The sequence below is a fragment of the Equus przewalskii genome, chromosome 15 (assembly GCF_037783145.1).
Source record: "Equus przewalskii isolate Varuska chromosome 15, EquPr2, whole genome shotgun sequence".
In the NCBI taxonomy this organism is placed as follows: domain Eukaryota; kingdom Metazoa; phylum Chordata; class Mammalia; order Perissodactyla; family Equidae; genus Equus; species Equus przewalskii.
In genome coordinates, this window is record NC_091845.1 from 6,111,955 (window position 1) to 6,135,718 (window position 23,764).

The 23,764-nt window shown below is 41.3% G+C and overlaps 1 protein-coding gene across 5 annotated transcripts in view; it reads left to right on the top strand.

The window, feature by feature from the left end:
* Nucleotides 1–23,764, top strand: part of RAF1 (Raf-1 proto-oncogene, serine/threonine kinase) — a 67,231-nt gene that overhangs the window by 41,944 nt on the left and 1,523 nt on the right. For 3 of the 5 annotated variants that reach the window (XM_070574723.1, XM_008525641.2, XM_008525638.2), the window contains exons 3-15: nt 4,672–4,784; nt 6,703–6,805; nt 7,114–7,271; nt 8,657–8,755; nt 10,633–10,786; nt 13,920–13,947; nt 14,056–14,183; nt 14,545–14,662; nt 19,136–19,220; nt 20,006–20,182; nt 21,784–21,830; nt 23,105–23,223; nt 23,620–23,751. In XM_070574723.1, the coding sequence (XP_070430824.1) occupies nt 4,672–4,784; nt 6,703–6,805; nt 7,114–7,271; nt 8,657–8,755; nt 10,633–10,786; nt 13,920–13,947; nt 14,056–14,183; nt 14,545–14,662; nt 19,136–19,220; nt 20,006–20,182; nt 21,784–21,830; nt 23,105–23,223; nt 23,620–23,751 (1,461 nt within the window). Of the gene's footprint in view, nt 1–4,671; nt 4,785–6,702; nt 6,806–7,113; nt 7,272–8,656; nt 8,756–10,632; nt 10,787–11,392; nt 11,453–13,919; nt 13,948–14,055; nt 14,184–14,544; nt 14,663–19,135; nt 19,221–20,005; nt 20,183–21,783; nt 21,831–23,104; nt 23,224–23,619; nt 23,752–23,764 lie in introns of all 5 variants that reach the window. The other 2 variants (XM_070574724.1, XM_070574725.1) reach the window with 2 other exon arrangements.

The following is a 23,764-nucleotide window of genomic DNA, read 5'->3' on the forward strand; positions in this document are numbered from 1 at the left end:
GTGGGAAGTGTGAATTTGACGGGAAGCTGAAGACCATCTGGTGCTGCTTCTGGGTGTTACTGGGGCTATCTTCTCCATCCCCATCTACTACCAGTTTGTCTGGGAGACTTAGTTCAGTATAATGATTAAGTGTATGGACCTTTAAGACAATCAGACCCAAATTTAAATCCCTGTATTGCCCTTTTGTTACTTTTCAGGATTGGGTGGCTGAAGTTTTATCTGCTAACATACACCCTATTTTGATTCTTGTTCATGGTACTGTTTACTTGACCAACATTGACTGACATATTTGTGGAAGGATAATTCCAAATTGAATTGAGGCTTTGGCAGTCAACGTGTGGACCTTTGATGGTTGTGTTTGTGGTGCTGATGGGCCCCCTGAAGAGAAACCAGAAGAGAAACCTAATGGAGCTCTGCTGTCCCACTTGAACTAGTCTCCTAACTAATCTCTCTTCCTTCTTCCAATTTCCATAACAGCAGCTGCCACATCATTTTTCCTGAAAAACCGCTCTGAGCATGTTACTTGCCTGTGTTGGAGCTCCAGTGGTTCTCCGGTTTACTTGATGTTAAAAAGTTCAAAATCCAGCACCCATTTATCTTTCCAGCCTTATTTCACATTCTTCTGCTTTACTCATTATCCACTTCAGCCAACCTGATTCCCTCATTTTTTCCTTGCTGAAGAAATTGCTGGTGTACTGCTACTGATGATCTTCATTTTACCTCTTCCCCTGCTTCCATATCACCTGTCCCTGATTCCCCTAGCTGACAATAATCTCTCTCTTGAATGCCCATAACCCTTTATATCTATTTTTCTTATAGCACTTATTATTTCCACTTATATTCTGGTAGTTATAAATGTATCTTACTTCCCCATTTCCTAGAAGGCTCTCAAGGGAGGATTTATTATTCATCTTAGAGCCCTCACAGTGTCATCCTGAGAGTTCATATTGGATTGTCTTTTTAAAAAAAGTTTATTTAAACTGGAAAAAAACCCTAAGCCAGAATAAAACAGTTTACTCATTTCTCCCATCCCATCATCCTCCTGCCCCAGCAACCACCAGTCTGTTCTCTGTATCTGTGAGCTTGATTTTTTTTGTTTTGTTTTTAGATTGGACATATAAAAGAGATCATACAGTATTTGTCTTTCTCTGTCCGACTTATTTCACCTAGCATAATGTCCTTGCAGTCCATCATGTTATCACTAATGAAAAGATTTTGTTCTTTTTTATGGCTGAATAATATTCCGTTGTCTATATACACACCACAATTTTTTTATCCATTCATCCATCAATGGACACTTAGGTTGTTTCAGTATCTTGGCTATTGTAAGTAATGCTGCAATGAACATGGAGGTGTGTATATCTTTTTGAGTTAGCGTTTTCATTTTCTTTGGCTAAATACTCAGAAGTGGAACCTTCGTACTATTTTCCATACTGGCTGCACCAGCTCACATTCCCACCAACAGTGCACAAGGGTTTCCTTTTCCCCGCGTCCTTGCTAACACTTGTTATTTCTTGTCATTTTGCTAATGGCTATTCTCACAGGTGTGAGGTGGTATCTCATTGTAGTTTTGATTTGCATTTCCTGATGGTTTCGTGTACTTGTTGACCCATCTGTATGTCTTTGGAAAAATGTCTATTCAGATCTTCTGCCCATTTTTTAATCAGATTGGTTTTTTTTCCTATTGAGTTGTAGGAATTCTTTATATATTTTGGTTATTAGCCACTTATCAGATATATGGCTTATGAATATTTTCTCCCATTCTATAGACTGCCTTTTCATTTTCTTGGTGTTTTCCTTTTCTGTGCAGAAGCTTTTTAGTTTGTGGTAGTTCCACATGTTTATTTTTGCTTTTGTTGCTTTGTATTGCCTTTTATTAACTGTATCGTATAGATAAGTTACATAATATTTTGAGCCTCTCTCGTTCCTGACTTTTATGAAATGAGGCTCATGCTGAATACAGTGGCTAATTCATAGGTAAAATGGTAGCTATGATTATTTCTGAGTCTTTTTCTACATCTCCGTAGTCTTTGACAGCCTTCATTTGAGCACAACTGGCAGTCGGGAACCAGTGATTTGGAATGTTGACTTCTACAGCTTATGAGAAGGTTCTAGCAGAAAAAGTTCATTTCTCTTATTTCTTTGACCAGAGATGGACCATCTGTCTCTGGAGGAATCAGCTTCTTTCACTAGGCACCCAGCTTCAGGGGAGCACTGAAGGAAGAAGGAGCCACTTGCTGGCCAGCACCATCAGCCCGCTGTTTCTAATCATTCTCGGGTTGTTTCACTTTTGGAACCCAGAAGAATTCGCATAATCACTTAATGGGCTCTAGAAATTAGATTTAATGGATTTCAACATGTATCCATGGGTAGTTAGAGAAGAGTGACAGGATGTACATCTGATTTAAATAATTTTAGAAGTAATAATTAGTAGTTGCTTGTTTTTTAAATTTTTCTTGTCATTTGTTTTGTAAACATGTATCTCTGTTGCTGCTGCTGCTTTTTCTTCTTGTTATTGGATGAGTGATTGGACCACAACTGAGGACCATTGATTACCATTAGAATCACCTGACAAGCAAGTTAAACTACAGATTGCTGGGCTTCATTCAAGATTAACCTAATCAGGGGCCGGCTCCTTGGCCGAGTGGTTAAATTCGAGTGCTCCGCTGCAGCAGCCCAGGGTTCGGATCCTGGGCGTGGACATGGCACCACTCGTCAGGCCACGTTGAGGCGGCATCCCACATCCCACAACTAGAAGGCCCTGCAACTAAGATATACAACTGTGTACGGGGGGGGGGGGGGGTTGGGGAGATAAAGCAGAAAAAAAAAAAAAAGATTGGCAACAGTTGTTAGCCCAGGTGCCAATCTTTAAAAAAAAAAAAAAAAAAAGGTTAACCTAATCAGAATCCTTAGATGTGTTGGAGGCTGGAAATCTGTATTATCACAAGCTCCTCAGAGGATTCTAGTGCCAGCCGCATTTGCAAACCCCACTGGATCAAAGGATATTTAAAGAACTGTCTAGCTCTTGGAGACTGTGATTCTTAATGAAATAACAGATATCACTTTACACTTTTCAAAGTACCACTGCACAGTATTTGATGCAGGTCATGATTCCGTTAGGGTATGAGTGTTTATTACTCTTCGTTGTCATCATTCTTGTATTCTATCTTCATAGGTCTCATTGGTATATCTCATTTTACTTAGTTTTGTGTTTGAAAAGCTGGAAGTTAGTGGGATCTTTCTAAGGGTATCACTGCTTCAAGAAACCTTTAATAGTAACTTTTTATGGAACATTTTCAATGAATATTTAAAAATATTTTAAGCCTTTAAAATAGATAGAAACATACGCTCACCTCCCTCTGGGAAGGGGCTGGGTTGGCCACTGTCAGCTATCACACTTTCACCCAGCAGAGAAACCCTACTGGAGGCAGTTTGCAAGCACTGCAGATCTATATTCTCTCTCCTTACTGGCCATACTGACTCTAGTTGCCTGCTTTTGATTAACTGTGTCGGCTTTAAAAACAATGTGTAGGGTTTTATTAAAACTCTTAAGATCTTAGTTGAAATTTTTATATAGCTGCCATAATTAGCACCCTTGGCGCTCATACTTCCTACTACGTGTCTGAGTGCCTGCCTAGCTTTTGAGGGTTGGGTGCAGGGGAATGTGGAGGGGCGTATACAGCTAAGGCTACTTGGAATGGTGTGTCTATTTATTTAAACTAACTGTGGTATGTGTTGTTACAGTAGGGCAGAAGCTCTATTTGCTCCCCTTCCTGCTTGCCTTCGCTAGTGTGAAGTGCATGTGAGATGCAATTTTTGTTAGGGAGTCAACCATTTTGTTGAAAGTAGGTTGAAAGGCAAAATTTTGTTTTTTTTAAGATTGGCACCTGAGGTAACAACTTGCCAATCTTTTTTTTTTTGCTTTTTCTCCCCAAGTCCTCCCAGTAGATAGTTGTATACTTTTAGTTGTGGGTCCTTCTAGTTGTGGCATGTGGGATGCAGCCTCAGCATGGCCTGATGAGTGGTGCCATGTCCGCGCCCAGGATCCGAACTGGTGAAACTCTGGGCCGCCGAAGCGGAGTGCGAGAACTTAACCACTTGGCCACGGGGCCAGCCCCGAAATGCAAATTTTTGATCAGGAAAACTAATGTTTGTTCATGGATCAGATTGGCTTGTTTTCCCTTCTGGTGGATGTTCATGCTTGCATGCACATTTCAGTGAGACAAACAAGTTAGAGATGTATAAAGGGAAAGTTGATCATTTTATCTCTGCCAAGCTCTCTCCTGATCTTAACAGCTAGGTGTATCTTTTCACACTCACACGACATGTAAACATATATAGTTTTCCCACCCGTTAATCTTACTCTTTGTATTATTATGAAAAATATTCCCCCCCAATTAACATATCATGAACACCCTTCCCTTCACGTCATTATGAGTAATGTAGTAATGGCATAATATGATATATATGAATATTCCATATTTTATTCAAACGCTTACCTATTGCTGGACATTCTGGTGGTTTCCTGTGTGTGTGTGTGTTTACCATTACAAGCAATGCTCTCATAAATCATCTTCTACATACACCCTTACAGGTTCATTTATTTCTCTGCTCACCTTTCTAAATTGTGTGCAGCCTGTGTTGTTCCTAAAGGTGGTCCTTTGTTTGTAGGTCAATGTGCGAAATGGAATGAGCTTGCATGACTGCCTTATGAAAGCACTCAAGGTGAGGGGCCTGCAACCGGAGTGCTGTGCAGTGTTCAGACTTCTCCACGAACACAAAGGGTAAGCACTCCAAAGTCAGTCAGCTCTTCCTTCATACTAGTAAGGATCTCCTAGCTTCAAATAATAACTTTTTCCATTTAAAAAAATTGTGCTAGCTTCCTATAGAATATTGTGTATTTTGTATACCCTTGTTTATAAAGAGACAATTCAGAAAAATAAAATAATGACTTTAAATTATTGCTTGAACATAGCGTTGAAAAATAAAATAAATGTTAGGTGTTGATAGTGTTAGCGTAGATGGAAACAGTAACGCCAGATGGTATGTTTCTTGAAAGCAAAGATTTTTGCGTTTGCAGTAATGCAGTACGCAGAGTGGATACCCAGGAAGTGTTTGCATTATTGTTTATAGTTAATGAATGCTATCCTTTAGAGATTGACTCTCTCCTGATTTACTCATTCGTTTTTATTCAGTTAATGTTTACTGAATCCCTGCGGTTTGATGGACACAGGGCTAAAAGATGCAATTTCTGCTTCAAGAACTTTCACAGTTAGAAGGTTCATCCTGTTTCTAACTGTGGTGGCAGTACAGAGGCATCCCCTCAGAGGTGACGAGTAATAGCCCATAGCATCAGAGCCGTCCAAAGTTATCCGTTATCTGTTATCACCCTCCCCAAATCTGGGGAAATAACCTTGACTTTATCTTCTTCTTGGAAAGTGCTAGTTCTGTTATTGATCTTCAGCTTACATCTTTTATGTTTCAAGGAGTTCCCCAGTTTGAGCTTAGAGAATGAGTCTCCTCAAAAGGGTGAGAAGAAATTACTCTACTTATGTTATTCCTCTCAGCTTAGGAGGCAGTTTGTTGAAGTGCAAATTTTTGAAGCAGATGTCACCTCTATCTCGATATAGCCCCAGGTTGGTCCCCAAGCCAATCTATACTGCTCTTTCAAGATGAGAGAGATTCTGAGACAGTGATGGCCTTCGTCCACTCTCATCCAATCCTGCATTGGTTTGGAGCTACTCTCAGTTCTCTCTCAGACAGACAGCACCTGAAAACTGATCAGAAAACAGGGTTGGTCCTCTTTCTCTTCATTAGAGCAAAACAGGACTTTGGAGTGATATGGAGCTTCCCAGACCTTTTATAGGCACTTATATTAAGGGATGGATTATTTACCATTGGAAAACCAGAAAAATGGCTGGAATCGGCTTCTGGTAGGTGAAGGAAGGTGTTTGAGTGGTGACATATCTGTGGTTGTTATCTCCCTCCGTGAGAATATTCTTCTTTCAAGAGATGAGCCAGATTAACTATCCAAGACATGAGAAAGGAGCTGGGCATTTATTTTTACTTGAATATATCCATTTTTCTGTCTAGGCCTAGAAAGAACGGACTCAGTAAATTTTAAGACAGTTAAGATTCCCATCAACTTCTATTTATAGACTCTGCAAACAACTCTACAGATCTGAGCTTATTATTAATAGAAAAGTGCATTTCATTTGTGATTCCTTTGTATTTACGTATCCTCTAGATTGAAGTAAGCTAGTAAAGATTAAATTTTGCTACTGTAGCAATATTTATAACCCATGTTATAATATTTTAGGATTTTAATTTCACAAGGTACAATTTATTGCATATTTTCTTTATCATGAGATTGTTATATTTCATTGTTTAAAGAAAACTTTATTCTAAGCACACAAGCTTTGGCCTCCCGCTGACCTAGATTCCAACATAGGCCCTTACACTCACTATGTAGCCTTGAACAAGTTACCTTCTTAGGGCCCCAATTCTCTCATTTTTAAGATGGGGATAATAATGGCTACTTCATAGATTTGTTGTATAAATTAAATAAGTTAGTATTGTCTGGGATTAAGTTAAGTTTTATGTTTATATAGTATGAGATAAATGGTAGCTGTTATTGCTATTGAACTCTTACCTTGTTTAAACATTTCCCTTTCATATTATGTTTTTCAAAATCTCCTTTAGTAAAAAAGCACGTTTAGATTGGAATACTGATGCTGCCTCATTGATTGGAGAAGAGCTTCAAGTAGATTTCCTGGATCATGTTCCTCTCACAACACACAACTTTGTAAGTTGCAGATCTCTTCTCTCTTTATTGCACACTGGGTGCTTTGGCTGGCGTAATAGGAATTTCTCAGAGCTAATAAGCATATATATCACCGGATTGTTTAAAGCTTTAGTTATGCTATTTACCATAAGGCAATTTAGGTTTCATTCATCACAGATGTACTTTAATTTCTAGCTATGAATTTTACAAATGTTGGAAGTATGATTCTTCATTCTCTAAAACCTCTGGGGGCTAAGAAGGACATTATTTTGTCTTTTGTTATTCTCATTTATTCAGCATAATTTATACCTGTATTCTTACTGTTCCAGGCTCGGAAGACCTTTCTGAAGCTTGCCTTTTGTGACATCTGTCAGAAGTTCTTGCTAAATGGATTTCGATGTCAGACTTGTGGCTACAAATTTCATGAGCACTGTAGCACCAAAGTACCTACTATGTGCGTGGACTGGAGTAATATCAGACAACTCTTGTAAGGCATCATTCTTTCTTCAAAGAATAAGGGGGCTTGGAGCTATAAACTCCTTTGAGGATACTTATTGTATATTTGACTGAGAAGTCTGGGTTTTAGACTTATTAAATGAATTGTTGTGATCCAAAACCATCGACTTCAGAAACATGACAGTTCTGAAACTAGTGAGTTTTAGTGTGGCATAACTCTCTAAAATGAGCAGGTATGACTATGATCTGTCAAACGGAGATTGACACACTGATTCAATAAGGCAAAGAACAAAGGGAAGTGAAAACCAAAAAGACTTTTGGCTTTTCTCTCTTACCAGTGCTGTCTACTAGGTTGCTAGTAGATGCTACTCTGTATTTTGTTAAATACGCTGAACAGACCTTTGATGTTGAGAAGGAGCAAAAAGCATACGTAGTTGGTGCTGTTTTCTTCACCTCAAACTGGAGAAAACATGAATCTTAAAACAATTTGAATTTAAAACCTTAAAAGACGCTTGTGTCCCTCAGGAGACAAACCAGTTACTAAAATATATTTCATACAGACAAAATATTTTTTAGTAAGATTTAAATGAAAAGTAAGTATTCCAAAGTTCCTTTTAAAAACTGTTAACAGGGATATGAAAAGTTAAAGTTGAAGTTTTATCATCTTTTGAGGGTACTAGAAAAAACCAAGAGAGTGTTGTCATGAAACCATGATGGAAACATCTTTTTTCTTTCATGGTCATCACATGTTACTTTTGCAGAGAGACCTTGTGTAGCATAAGTGGCACAAGCTTTGGAATCCAGCAGACATAGGCCACAGTCTCAGTGTTGTCATTAACTAACTGTAACCACCACTGAGCCTCCGTTCACTCATCTGAAAAAAGGGATAGTACCTTCTTTGCAGTGTTATTATGAGGATTAACTGATATAACATGAGATTGCTAAGCGCAAGTACTCATCTCCTGGAAAGAAGATCCCCAATTAATGTTAATGTCTCTTTTCCTCTTATTTATGACTTCTGGTGCTGAATGTGACTTATTCTTCATATTTCAGTCTTTTCATCTATGCGTTTACTAGACAGAATATTTCCAGAAAAGCTCATGTGATTTGTGTTATAAAGTGCCCTCCTGTAGCTTTAAAAAACATTGTTTTACTGTAGCTGGACATTGGACCAGTATTTCCTAGCAATGCACACTAGAACCTGTATGTTTACTGGCAGGTCAATATTATTTACATTCTGTAGTCATTCACCTCAGCCGTTTGGGTCAGTGGTCTCTTTACTGTGAGCCTGAAATAATCGGGGAACACGTGACTAGGAAAAGTTCAGTTTGAGTAGCTGTGTGTTTGCAAGGCAAGGCAGGCTGACTGTAAAATTACCAGAAGTCTATAAAGCAGTCTTTCTCTGATTTCGTTTAGATTGTTTCCGAATTCCACTATTGGTGATAGTGGAGTCCCAGCACTGCCTTCCTTGACAATGCGTCGGATGCGAGAGTCTGTTTCCCGGATGCCTGTTAGGTAATTTTTTTACCTATAGCTTTTCCTCAAGAAAATTACAATGGGGCAGGTGGAATTGAAAGGGTGAATACAAAAGATGTGAGTTCCTTTGCATTTCCTTCTCTCTCTGTGTAAACCTCTTGCTGCTTCTGTGGAACTTAACATTGGTGTTAGAGCACAATGTAGAACTTTCTCTTTGTGGTCCTGTAGTTCTTATATTCTGGAAAGTGATTCTGACTACAGCTTCTTCTATTATCGTAGCATGTCCCTTAATATCTCATGACATTTTAAAGATCTTGAGATTTTGCCTTCCTCAGTATGTAGTGAATTGAGCCTCAGGGAAAGAGTCTGCAAAACTATATACAGTGATTCAATAAAAATAAAGTCCTCAACTTTGAAATGCTTATTATGGTCTTGCATTGCTAAAACCATGGTATTTAATAGACTGCTGTCTTAAAAAAAGAGTCTAATTAGATTTTTAATATAAATATCCTTTCTAATGTGCCTGTGAATTTGTGTGTAACTTGTCTTTACTCTGTTTTCAGCTTTAGAATCAGAGTTTTGTTGAGTTCACGTCTTGCTCGTGTTACGCATGAATTTGGAACCTAAAATAACATCTACGTCTTTGTCCAAAATATCTGAGTTTAATGTATATATAATTGTATAATATTTAATGACCTTTGTAAAATTACCATGCAAATTGTTAAAGGCAGCATATCTTAGAACAAAGAATTTCTGTTGAAATGACATCTACTTGTGTATGATTTTATTTTTCTTGATAATTTGAAAAGCAAGTCTGACCAAAAAACTGTACTAGCTTCTGAAGATTTCTTAGAAGAAACTAGGCCTCTGAAGGCATAAGTGTTGAATTACCTGGGAAGGCAATTTTTCAAGGCAGTAGAGCAATTTCTCTTAGAAAAAGTAGCCTTTTTTTTCTTTTTGGAAGATTAGCCCTGAACTAACATCTGCTGCCAATCCTCCTCTTTTGGCTGAGGAAGACTAGCCCTGAGCTAACATCCGTGCTCATCTTCCTCTATTTTATATGTGGGACGCCTGCTACAGCATGGCTTGATAAGCCGTGTGTAGGTCCGTGCCCAGGATCCGAACTGGCAAACCCCAGGCCGCCAAAGCGGAGCACGCTAACTTAACTGCTGCACCACCGGGCTTCCCTCAAAAACTAGCCCTTTATCCCTTGAATTCATGCATGGTGTTACTTGAATCTGAACAAAACTCAAAGTAATCTTTAGAACATATAATGAAAATGTTATACTTAATGCATTATACTTAAACGTTATACTTAGCTTTGGCTGGTGGGGGAGTGGCATTGCCTGAAAGAGGCCAGTAATTAATTTCAGTTGTTGTTGCAGCCTAAAAACTGAATTCACATTAATTGACTTTGTTAGCTGGTTACTGGGAGAGAGGATGCACAGTGGCTAAAATTTTGGCATTTTTGTAGACATGGTCAGCAGGTCCAACCATCTGTTACAATATCTTCCTTAATGTTCTCTAATTTAGTTTCTAAATTAAAAGGGGCAAGTTCCAACTAGTTTAGTGGGTGGCAGTGTGGATAGTAAAGGCTAATCTGTTCTTTCCGAGGATGGTCGAAGAATTTGGAGTATTCTGTAGATAGGATTTATTCAAAAGAAGAAAACTTATGTATTGTTCTTTTCATTTGAATTCCAAGCACATATATTATTTTCTTTTCAAAAATTTGCATGCAAAAGGACCTAGACTGAAGAAGGTTTTTAAATGGTACAGATTGAAAGAAAGGAACATTTTGTCAAAGGTTGTAGTACATAGAGTTTGTCCCTGAGTATCTTAATGCATTAGGTGGTTACTTTAGCAGTGGAGGGGGCCTGAGTGTCAGTCATGGAATTTTCTTTCTCCTCCTTGCCTAGTTCCCAGCACAGATACTCCACGCCCCACGCCTTCACATTCAACACCTCCAGTCCCTCCTCTGAAGGTTCCCTCTCCCAGAGGCAGAGATCGACGTCCACACCTAATGTCCACATGGTCAGCACCACCCTGCCTGTGGACAGCAGGATGATTGAGGTAATAGGGCCCCTCCGGGAGGGTGATGAATATTACTCAGTTATTTGGGTGGAGTTGACTGTTGTGTCAGAGAGATTTGGGTTTCAAACCTGATAAGGATGTTGCAGCACTTTCTTGGGTCCCTGTACTTTTTGAATTTCTTTTTTTTCCACTGCATCTTTAGACTTGTTGAATAATCTGGTTGGTACATCATTCTAATGAAGAACTAAAATTTCCTGAAGAAATGTTAACATTTGAATTCATTCTTTCCATGTCAGATTTGAATAGGATTTCAGTGGGCTAGTGAATAATATACATAAAGAGTAGTTTTATTTCAGTGTGGGAAAGAAAATAGTAGTGATGGAGAACTACAAACTCTCTGAAAGACTTTAAGTGATTTTATTTAGAAATAAAAGGGTGGAGTCTTAAGATCCTAACAAGCAGAGATTTAGGGAGATGAAAAAGTGCCCGAAGCTAGTGTTTTCAAACTGCTTTTTCTTTTCTTGGCTTTTTGGTATGTTCTGTTTGTTTCGTTTGCTTTCTGGTTCATCTTTAATAACAACTGAATACACTTAAAATACTTCCTTTGTTCTTTATTCTTCTTTATTTCTCATTGCTTTGGACTAGAATAACAGCCTGAATGCTTCTCCCAGGGCGTGGTCCAGACGATTTTGTTTGAGGGGAAGAGTAGGTATTCTTCTTCATGCCTTTGCTTTCTTGTAAATTAACAGGATTGCTAAGACTGTCAGACAGTAGACTATCAAAACAATTACCAAGTTAAATTTTGTATTTCTTGTCACACTTTTTATGTTTTCTTTTTTGGCAATAGAGTAATGGGAGTAAGAAAAATACTGGTATGCAGTATTGCTGATAGGTGGAATAAGTTTCTCAAGTGAGATTTGGAGGCCAAGGGCATTAAAAATTTTTTAAAATCATTTCCAACCAAGACTAGTGCTAGATTTATTTAGTTGGTGCTTACAGCATCACTGTTCTATTTATACTCCATTTAGAAACCAAATGTATCAGTTTGGTTGATATGCCCTGAGAATCCTTTTTAAAAGCTTGTTGGAGACAACTGGGCCCTCTGTACATCATGAATTGTTCTTTGAAAAACCTCACGAACACCTGCCAACTCAGTCACAGCTTACCGCACTCAAACCTCAAATCGCTTTCGACGTACTTGTCCTACCTATCAGAGGTTGCAGGAACTCAACAAAAAAGTTCGCTTCTGAATGTGGGGCCTAAACTGGTGATTTTGGGGAGGCGCTTTGAATATCACAAGATTATCATGAAGAGGTCATGTATGCAAGCTATGAATTTTATTATTTCTGTTTTATCATAATTGGCACTGATAATAATACAATAACATACTAGTTGCTTTTCTCCTATTATATGATTTGTTCCTGTGTAAGCACTCCAATACTTAGAGGGAACATTAAAATTGAAAATTCTTTAATTTTTGTTATAGAACAACTAGCACTATGTTGTGCTTAATCCTCTCTCTACTTTAGAGGCAGAGCAAATTTTGATCCTGGTTTTTTTTATTACATGTGATTCACCATTTTTAAATTACACATTCTTGCTTTGTTTAAACCGTTTGTAATTCTCTTTAAATAATATTTAGATTCCAAGATGATTAAAAAGTTCCTTTTAAGGATAAATCAATCCAACTAGAAATTAGCAGAGAAAATATGAGGTATATAATGGATACAGGGAAGAAAATTACTGTGACGTTAAGAAAAAAATCCTAGTGCATAGGAATGTAATTCTGGTCAATAAAAATACATTGTGCCATGCTTTGACTAGAAGCAAAGAATAGATTAGTTGGATAATAAAGCTATAGCTGCTGAATATTCTGTTGAAATTCACGTTATTTTCGGCCAAAGTTTTGCCCACCTGGCAATCATCCTGCCGTACTTAAAAACATACAAATTCCAGGGCTTCCTGCCTTCCCTCCCAGACTTGCTTAATCCTAGTGGAGGGCAGGGGGTTGGGAATCTGTATTCTTAAACACCTCCCCAGGTGATTCTGAAGACTGGCCAGGTTTGGGAACTCGAGAACCAAGCTTTATTGGTAAACTCTGAAGATGCTTGGGTGAGGTTGCCAAAGGAGGGGGAGGGGCGGCTTGGTTTATGATTCTTTTTATCTTGTAAAAATGTCATGGAATGGGAGCATTCCAGTAATAGTTCTGTGAAAAAAGCATCTTGTTTTCACTGTGGTTACATAAAGACAGTAGACCTTTCCAGAAAAATAGCCCTTTTGAGGATATGGGGGTCAAGTGGTTTTGTATTATTATTTTATATACTCCAAGTGGGGATTTATAGAAGGAGGATTTAGGTCTCATGCAGGGTGTGATTTAAACTATTCTACCCAGTTTCTAATAAATTCTAAAGGTAGCCTTTGACTTTTCACCTAAGAAGAGTATAACTAATTTCAGAGCTTACCTGTATAGTCTGAGGAACATTTTGTGGTGAATGAGCTCAGGGTTGAGATCCACGGGTGATGGTTTCTGGTTCTATTTCTGCCATCTACTGGCTGTGTGACCCTGGCCAAGTCTCTTTACCTGTTCAAACGTGTGTTTTCTTTTCTGTAAATTGTAGGTTTTGGACTAGGGGATTTGCAGAGCTTCCAGCTTTCCATGATTTTAGGCTCAGATAAAGTATGTAGTAACGGTGCTTACCCTCATCAAATTCAACTTCTGGTCACTATGCCCTAAACTCCTAGAGGAGTAAGAGTGAGCTAGCCACTGAATCCTCAGGTTTTTTTTGAGGCTCAATGGAGCAAGATTCCCAATCATTGGAAAGATCTCAGCTGATAGTAACTTTGCTAGCCTTCCTTAAAGAGTATGAGTTTGCTGTGTGCATTGCTTTCTTCTGAGAAAAAGAATGTGGTTTCCATTGTATATGGAGATTCACTGTATATGAAAAATTAACATCAGTGCTCCTAATATTTGATGATAACAATCTTGGAGATATTGACCACTGATATTTGGTGAATTTAATCAAAAGAAAGTTAGAGTATGTAATTAGACTTTTTGTATTTTAGAGGTTTTATAATCTACTTTGTTCCTGCAAATCCTCCTCCTCCCCTTTCCCTCTCCAAGAGAAGATCTGTTCTAGTGAGTACATTGACCAGCTTTCCTTTTCTCTTTCAGGATGCAATTCGAAGCCACAGTGAATCAGGTACTTGTCCAGAGTCACTTAGCCCATAGTAATAGGCTTTTTCTCTTTATGCTGTGTATCTTCTATTGGCTTATCCATGTGTGGATCCTTTTTGTCTTGTCTATTAAGCTTCACCTTCAGCCTTGTCCAGCAGCCCCAACAATCTGAGCCCAACGGGCTGGTCACAGCCTAAAACCCCTGTGCCGGCACAGAGAGAGCGGGCACCAGGATCCGGGACCCAGGAGAAAAACAAAATTGTGAGTATGGCCAACAGTACTTCCTCCAGTTTGGGGTTCAGTAAGAAAAACCTAGTCAGAAATGAGAATACTTTTAATTTTGGGGGGAAGGGCTCTAATAAAAAACATTTAATGAATATATTATTATGTCAGTGCCATTTTTGGCATGCTTGCATTGGAAAACTTCCTGGTTTGTTGTAAGGCAGGGTACAATTAAAATAGTGTTTTCTCAAAGGACAAAAATTGGAATGACAGTTAATAAGTCTGTCTTTGAAAGATATGGGAATGGATGGAATTGAGTTGATCTTTTCTTTGACACCCTCCTTAAACAACAGACCTTTACCATTACATGGAGTGCATTAATGATCTCTGCTTGTTTCAGAGACCTCGAGGTCAGAGAGATTCAAGCTATTACTGGGAAATAGAAGCGAGTGAAGTGATGCTCTCCACCCGGATTGGGTCAGGCTCCTTTGGAACTGTGTATAAGGGCAAATGGCACGGTAAGTTCCGGGCCCTCCCTCTATTGCAAGGCGTGGGGTGAAGTCAAGTTTCAGTCCAGAGAGGGCCAGGCAGGGATGAGATTTCTTATGCCCCGAGGCTCCCAACAGCACTCTCCAGGGCCACTTGATTACACCTGAAGATTGAGCTCAGTATCTCAGTGAAGTTTCATAGCATACTTTTTAGATTCGATTGTGCTGTGATTGATTGGTATGATTAAAGTTTCCAGGATAATTAGGAATTGGTGAATAAGAGTTGAGCCCTATAGTCAAACGTCAGGATCTCTTATAAATTAAGTGCAGTCTGCACGTGAGACATGCTTTGAAGCTCCTTAAGTGAGTACAGTCTGTTCCTATGAGGAGCATGGATTCTAGAAACTTGAACCAGGAAAGGACTTTAGAGATTTTGCATGCAAGAAAACTGGGATCCTGAGAGGCCAACAGCCTGGTGTAACCCATGGCCTGGGATCCCCTTCACAGCCTGAGGCTGAGGTTTATAAGTTTGACTGAGTCAATAAGAGTAGGAGGAATGGTGTTCGTTCTCTTCTGTATGGAAAGCAGAGGTGTGTATAATAAGTTTTAGACAATCCCCAAATTGTTAAAGCAAGGAAATGAATTGGTGTTTAAAAAAGTAAAACATTCCACGTTCACCAAGTGAAAATCGCTCTTCCTTCTTCAGTCATGGATAAACATGATATCAACTCAATATCTTATTAAAAAACATGACAGCCAATAGGAATGTGTCTTAACTTGTTTGTATTACATTGCCTCAGACTTTACTGTTAAGGGAAAGTAAGTAGTTCTGGTTTGATGAATAATAACTACTTCATGTAGTTGTTATAAGCTGCCCTCCATAAAAAGTTCCCTAGCCGTTTACCTGTATCATTTATATTACTTGCTGAAGTAAATAAGTGCCATCCTTTACATGTTGTAAGATTGCCAGCTATAAGGGTATTTGGATAATTCCAGAAGGAGAATAAAAAATATTACTATACAGTTTTATACTCATCTGAGAAACAGGTTTGAAAGGCGAGAGGGATTAGCAATAAGCAGTGTTACTGAACACCTGTTGCATAGAGTGCTGGAGAGGTGGGCTTGGCAGTGATGCGCTTGGCCCCCAGAACTGCTGGGGGCAGGTTGGAGAGCAGTCTTTGTTTGGGGCCCAGACCTAATTCTATGAAATTGTGGCCAGGCAAGGCCTAGGGGCCTCAGGCTGGGCACTGAGTCCTGACATTCCCTGCCAGAAACTGATTCTTGACCTGTGCTGCCAATAACTAAGTACGCAGTATTCCCCACAGAGGCCATGGCCACTCCCACTCCAGAGCCTCAGACAGACAGCTTCTCAACTCATAACTTGCCTTGCTGACAGTTACATTTTAGAATTCATTCATTTCTTCATCTCTTGAGCATTCTTCTAATGCCGAGCATTCTTCTAGGGGCTAGGAATGAAGCAGTGAACAAAATAGATAAACAATTCTTTTCTTTCTCATATGAAGTTCATATTCTGGTGGCGACAGTAACCAAGAACAGTACGGTATATATAGTGTGATGTAAGTGGTAGGGAGAAAAATGGCAGAGAGCAGGTATAGAGTCGCAGGCCCCGCCCACAGTTTTTCGTAGATTGGTAGGGGAGTCATTTGCTGAGGAAGTGGCATTTGCCTGAGGCCTGAAGGTGGTACGGATACCTAGGGAAGCAGCAACAGCAGGTGCAAAGTGGGCCTCTCACCTGGCCTTTTCCAGGAACTCAAGGAGGTCTGAATGGCTTCAGTAGAGTGAGTGAGGGGGAGGCTAACAGTGAGATCCAGGGTGGGGGATTGTAGAGTCCCGTAAAGACTTTGGGTGAAATGGAATCTCAGATGGTGCGTCAAGACCTTCAGAGGTTTGGCCAGCCTTGGCCTGAAAAATCAGAGTGATGGGTGCTCGTTACATGGCTGAGAACTCTTTCTAGCTCTGGGCAGTTCCTACCAGTAGAAAACCGTTCCTTATATGAGTTAAGATTTGTTTTCCTATAACGTTTGCCCATTGTTCCTAGCAAATTGAATCCCTATCATGGCACTCCTCAGAGTATATACATATAAATGAGGGGAATGCTGTAGGATAGAGTATAGTCCTCTGGGTTTTAGTAAGAAATTGCATGTTATCTTTTATCGTAACTGTTACTATGAGCTGGCTGGTAGATGGTCCTTGCAGGTGCCACAGGGCTCTGTCATTGATTTGGCCCTGTTCAGTCTTGCCATCGGTGACTTGCATGGAGATTCATGTACTGTGGATGACTTAAATGGAGGTGAATGCAGATTTGGATGATAGGACTTAGGAAGATGAGAGGATCTGAACAGACTGTGATGAGGGGACAAAGACAAGATGAACTTTTAACAGGGCTGAGGCCTGCGCACTGTTAGGAAAAGTAGAGGCTACAGGGAGAGGGTGTTCAGCTGACTGCAAGGTCGGAGTGCGTCATGTGGGCAGCTTTGGCTGCCAGTGAATCCTTTGTGCTCTGAGGTTGCATTACCGATCAGGTCGAAGATGGGTGACGCTGAGGGTGAGTTCAGTGACTACTAGACCATGCCCAAAGGACAGCCGTGAGACAGAGAAAGGATTGCAAAACTAGGCTCATGACCTAGGAAGGTCTCAAGAGGCAGCCCCCCCTGAGGCATCTCCTCAAGCCTTCCTCCTGCACCCCTACCCTCAGCCTGTCCCTTTAAAGCCCTGCCCAGTGCCTGGGCCCCAGCATTGCCGTCTCCTGGCCCTCCCACTCTGTTGACTGTCGTGTTGAGTCAGTTCTGCTTCATAGGGTTTCGTGCCTCCATCCCCTCCTTTCTACTCCCACTGTCACCACTGTACCTGCATCTTGCCTGGGCTCTCTCCTGTCCTGCAGGTGCCCAAATCGCATGCTGGAGTTTCCCAAACACAACTCCTGTTTCTCTCCTCCCCCTTCCCTCACCTTTGTTACTGGGGTACCTAGTCTGGAAGAGCCTCTTTTCCTGTTGAGTAAAATCCTTGCCTTGGCCGATATCCCATTTCCTTCAGAAAATCTTTCTATATCCTCTCTGCCAAGAGATTTACTCCCCACTCTGCAACCCCCCCACCCTCAGCACTCTTATCTTGGGTCAGATTGCTCCAGAATGAGGAATTAAGCAAAAGACTCTTGTCTTCCTGCTCATTCATAAGGAACTTGATGTTGGAGCTGCATGGTTTACCAGCTCCATCTTCCTAGATAGAAGGCAGCTCTGAATATAGCTTGCATCTATCTCTCCCATCCAAAGTTGGTAGCACCTTCACGGCAGCCCTGGGCCCTTGGTAAATACGTGTGCCAGGGAATTGGCTGAGAACTAGTTTGGAGGCTGCTGTTAAGTGGGGACTTTAGCTTTAGACGATAAAACCAGAGATCACAGGGCAACAGTTTGGGACCCGTTATAAGAACCATCTCTCTACCAGGAGGTGCTCCCCGAAAATGAAATGAGGAGTGCCCCAACAGAAGCTGCCAGGTGGGGTGCTGCCAAGCGGACATGCTCGATATTTGGAGGAACTAATTTGTTTCCAAGTTGAACTAATTCAGCGAACTCCTACTTTGTTTGATCATCAGAAGGCTGCGTTTTAGCAAATTCATTTGCCATGCAAACCTGAAGTCCTAATAGGGCCTCAAGTAATTTATTATAATTGCTATTATAAATATGACATGAAAACACTTCTGAAAGTGCCTTCTAAATTGGTAGCGCATACAAAGTAGATTGATCCCTGGATATTTCTCAAGTTATATAAAGAGGCTGGTTTTACTCAAAGTGATTGACACTCAGTTGTCAGTATTGTAGTTAGAAGTGCAGGCATTGGAGTCAGACTGGGGTTCTAATCCTGGCTCCAGCACTTTTGTTTTTTGGCTGTATCACCTTGGGAAAGTGACTAAACTTCTCTGTTGGCTGCCTATAAAATTAGGGTAACAGTATTTACGTGATAGGGCAACTAATGAGGGCTATGAGGGTCGGAGGGGAGATAATGCTTATGAAAGCACACACAGTGCCAGGGTATAGTAAGCAGTCAGTATTAATCATTAGGATTACTTTTTAATGGTATTGAAGGCAAAGAAGCTTAATTTCAATAAATATCTTTGAATTTATACAAGGGATCATCTCCTCTCATTGAAATGTGGCTGCTGAGTTTAGCATCAACTGCTTGATAAGTGGCCTTCTTCCTGAAACGGCCTTCTGGCTCCCAATATTCAGTATCTCTTGGGCCGTTCATATCCACCACCAGTGTCATCTTCACAGGCCCAGGTTGTGACCCGTCACATATGACCTCCCTAGTGGGGACGTCAGGCTTAATAAGAATAGTTTAAACCAAGCCTGTTCAAGCCTTGTTCCCTTTGTGTAGGGATATGATGTTTGACTAAGTGATTCACTATACCTTCCTCAAAACTAGGGTATATGAAAACAACAAAGTAAGAGCATTCACATGATGCACTGACTACAAACTAATTTGCAGGAGACGTTGCAGTGAAAATCTTAAAGGTTGTTGACCCCACACCAGAGCAGTTCCAGGCGTTCAGGAACGAGGTGGCTGTCCTGCGGTGAGTGGAAAGCTGGCCCGTCTAGACCCCCTGGAGTGGCAGGGGTGGGGCATGGGTGGTGGTACATGAGCTACAGAGTAAGAAGGCTGCACGGTACAGACCTTTCCCTGAGGGCCTGGGATGGGTGGTTAGTGAGTGTTCACTGTGGAGTCCTGTGGTTGAAAATCCTTCCTTACGAGTGCCAGGGAGTGGAAGGTTTCCTTCCAGCTTATGGGGGTGTTAAACCTTTAGAGGGGCCCCCTGTGATGAGCGTACCCCTCCCACTGCTTTAGGTCTCCAGGTACACTACACTTAGTAGCCCAGGTTCTGTCTCTAGGTTTTGGTGTGAGGTAGGGAGAAATAAGTTCTATTTTCACATTTATTTCCAAGAACTTTTTTTTTATAGTCAACTTGCCTTATTCTAGTCTTCAAAACCATCAGCTTTCAAATCTTTGAGTCACTATTTAGACTTCTAGGAATAAGTTGAGTAATGATGGATTCCCCAGAGGGGAGGGGTCCTTGTGACCCCTATGGGGAGAATTGTGAGTGTACACTGATTAGAGAATGTCCTCTCTATAATCAAGGCCAGCTCTGAGGTGAATAACGGTGGGCTCCTTTGTCAGCTTAGAACACCAGCTGGATTATCAACAGTCTCATGTGTTTGCTTTGCCAGCCACCCAGATTGTAAGCACAGGTGGCATCAAGAACACACAGGATCCACTGTCAGTGGGAAAGAAGAGTAGATCTCCCTATTTTGCAGCAACGGAAGGTTTGTTCAGAGCTTTTTCTCTCCTCCCCCCCTCCAGTAAAACACGGCACGTGAACATCCTGCTCTTCATGGGGTACATGACGAAGGACAACCTGGCAATTGTGACTCAGTGGTGTGAGGGCAGCAGCCTCTACAAACACCTGCATGTCCAGGAGACCAAGTTCCAGATGTTCCAGTTGATTGACATCGCCCGGCAGACGGCTCAGGGAATGGAGTGAGTAGATGACCTGATGACTTAGAAAGTCTGGGGTCCAAGAATCAACTTGTCCCTAAATCAGAACCAGGATTAGGAAAGGCCAAGTCTATTAAGTGACTTTTGTGCTATTTTTGCACAGTTGAAAATGAGCCTCTGGGGTGGGCTGAAGGGAATGAGAAATTCACGGTGCTCGCCCAAGGTGAGGCTGCCCCTTTGGGGCTCAGATTCAGGTTCCAGCCGCTGCCCTCAGAATTCAGCCAGACACCCAAGAACAACATAGCGCAGGTCGGTACCTTCTGCTTGGACAGTTGTGGCAGTGCCCTCTGCAGGCATCAGATCCCTAGGCATGGCCCATCAACAAGTGTGCTGCTTCCACATGAGGGTTGAAGCAGAGGTCACTTCTGAGATAATTTATCTTCCTTTTGTAGAATGCTTAGAGGGTCATCTTTAGCACTTCCACTAAATACTACCCTGTTGGGTCTTTGTGCTTGACATATTTCTGTGTGAAAGGGGTACGTGTGCACACATGTTCCATTCTTGGCTAGCCCAGGGCAGTACTTCAGACTCTTCCCCTGAAATACCCGTTATGTGGAGGAGCAGGAATTCCTCATATCCCCAGATGGCTGAGAGGCTTAAGCTAAAGCCGTGCCTGAGTGCTATATAAGATCTCATGTTCTGCTTTTAAAATTCACGTGCAATTTGCATTCTGTACATTTTAAGAAATAACTAGTCAAAATTACTTTTTAAAAAATTTGAGAGATAACTCACACGTCATAAAATTCACCCCTTTAAAGCGTACAATTCAGTGGGTTTTTTTTAGTATAGTCACAGAGTTGTACAACCATTAACCACTATCTAATGTTAGAACGGTTCCAGGATATAAGATGAGGTCTTTTGTGACTGGCTTCTTTCACTTAACACAATGTTTTTGAGAGGTTGGTGGCATGTGTCAGTACTTCGTTCCTTTTCGTGGCTGAATATTATTCCATTGTACGGATATGCCACATTTTATTTATTCGTTCATCATTTGACAGACACTGGGTTGTCATAATTACTTTTTTTTCCCAGTTCTCAATCCTAGCTTCCATAAGCATATTTTTTTTTATTAAGATCCTGATAGTTAACAACCTTGTGAAATTACAGTTGTACATTATTATTAGTCATGTTGTAGGTACACCACTTCACCCTTAGTGCCCTCCCCCACCCCCCCTTCCCCCTGGCAACCACCGATCAGTTCTCTTTGTCCATATGTTAACTACCACCTATGAGTGGAGTCATACAGAGTTGTCTTTGTCTGGCTTATTTCATTCAACATAATACCCTCAAGGTCCATCCATGTTGTTGTGAATGGGACGACTTTGTCCTTTTTTATGGCTGAGTGTCATAATTACTTTGAGTAAAATTGATACTTAAAGAATAGTCGCCCCATTTGTGCTGTGACCTCACCTTCAGGTAAGGCATGACGTGGACCAGGCCGAACCAGTGCAGGGCCGGTCGCCAAATGTAACTCCTCACTGGGAGACAGGCCTTCACGGTGTTTTCTTCTTAGCTGTAGTTTGAAGCTGCTTTCTACCTGTGTCCCTCAAACTGTTTTTAATAGATTTATTTTCCCTTCACAGCTATTTGCATGCAAAAAACATCATCCACAGAGATATGAAATCCAACAGTATCCTTTGGTGGTGGTTTCATTTGCTCAGTTCTGAATTTAGGAAAACAGAAGGGAGACTTTATCTCAGCAAAAGTGACTTTGGAAAGAGTTCCCTAAGCGTTGAGATACGTGTTGGTTTATGCTTGAAACAGGTCTGGTTTTATTATGCTGTTTATTAGTAAATTTAACTTGGGGGGGTGAGGCTTTTGTAATTTATGTTTATTTCTAGTTTGCGGACAGTGCATACGTATCTGGTCAGAAAGTAACTGCAAGCCAAATGGTGCAAGATTTTCAAAATTACTACTGACAATTGTTTTTCTTGAATGTACACAAGTGGTTTCCTTCGAGGTCACTGTTGGAATCAACCCTTCCCAAGACTGAATGTGTTTTTAGAGAAGGGGAATGAATCAAGGTATTTTTCATGCTCTAGGGTATGAAATGTAACAATTTTACATCTGCCTCCCTCCCCCCGTCTTTTTGAAAGAGCGTCGCATTACAGCTGGACTTTGCTTCCTGGCTCGTGAAAGGCACGACAGTTGTGTTGAGTTGGATTATGGGACATAGCCTATTTTGGGCACATACCTGAGGCATGGAATACCTTTTAGTGGTGGGTTTTTAGGGACCAACACATTATGCCATGAAAGCAGACACCAGCGATTTTAAGGAGCTGTGAATTAGTGGGCATAAGCAGATGACAAGTTGGCCTTAAACTGCTCGACTTCTTTACCCAGAAATGAGGGGAGTTTGGGTCTGATTTTGAAGTCACCAAGTAGTACCTATTCTAGTGGAAAATGTCAGGACAGCATTCAGTGCTCAGTGAGGGATTTGTCATTTTGTTCTTCACGTGTGTTTCAGTCAGCCATTTGAGGGTAGACAGCAGGCAGAAATGAATATAAGCAATCAGCAGGCCACACTCCGCTCTGAGGAGCACCGGCAGGCAGCCCGTGCTCTTAGAGTCTTGGGGTTTAAGGCACCTACATTATGTAGGAAGGAAGGTCACGAGGCCAGGGACCTGGTACTTAGATGTGTAAAGGGGGGAAAAGCAGGGGGGGAACTGGCTTGTTTTTGGTTGAGCCAAATGATCTGGCACCCTGAGCAATGCCTGCATGCCTCCTGAAGAAGGGGCATTTCAAAAGCCCTTAGTAAAGCTTCAGAAACACTAGCAGATCCAGTGCAGAGAAAGCTGGGGCAGATGGGAGGCGGAGAGTGCTGTGCTAGTAAGAACTTTGGGAAGTTTTTCCAAATTCACTTGACCATTCTTTTGAAAACCAGAGTCCTTAACAAGCATTGAGATATATTTCTCCATGAAGGCCTGACGGTGAAAATTGGAGACTTTGGTTTGGCAACAGTCAAGTCGCGCTGGAGTGGTTCTCAGCAGGTTGAACAACCCACTGGCTCTGTCCTGTGGATGGTGAGGCTTGGCTCCTACTAGCAGGGTACAGGGCAGAAGGGGTGCTGGAGGTCTCCGTGTAAACTTAAAGCATTTCTCTCCATTTCCCAGAAGTCCAGGCTACCCCAGTGATGCCTTGAGTGATGTCAGACCACCTGGGGCAAATCTGGGTTTCCTTGGGGAAGCTGGTGATCAGAACCGTGCTGACGCACAGCTACGAGGAGTTAAACGATAGGAAGTGCTGGGTCCCAGAGATGAGGATTTCTGAGCTCTAGCCTGAGCCTGAGAGTCAGAGCCCTTTGGGGAAGAGCTATAGAGGACTGAGGAAAGGACTCTTTCAGACCCAGTGGAAGGGACAGCCTGGCCCCTGGATGTCTGTGGGGCCCAGATTGTGACAAATGTACTTTGTCCCTGTAGGCCCCAGAGGTGATCCGAATGCAGGATAATAACCCGTTCAGCTTCCAGTCTGATGTCTACTCCTATGGCATTGTACTCTATGAGCTCATGACAGGGGAACTGCCTTACTCCCACATCAACAACCGAGATCAGGTATGTGCGCTGG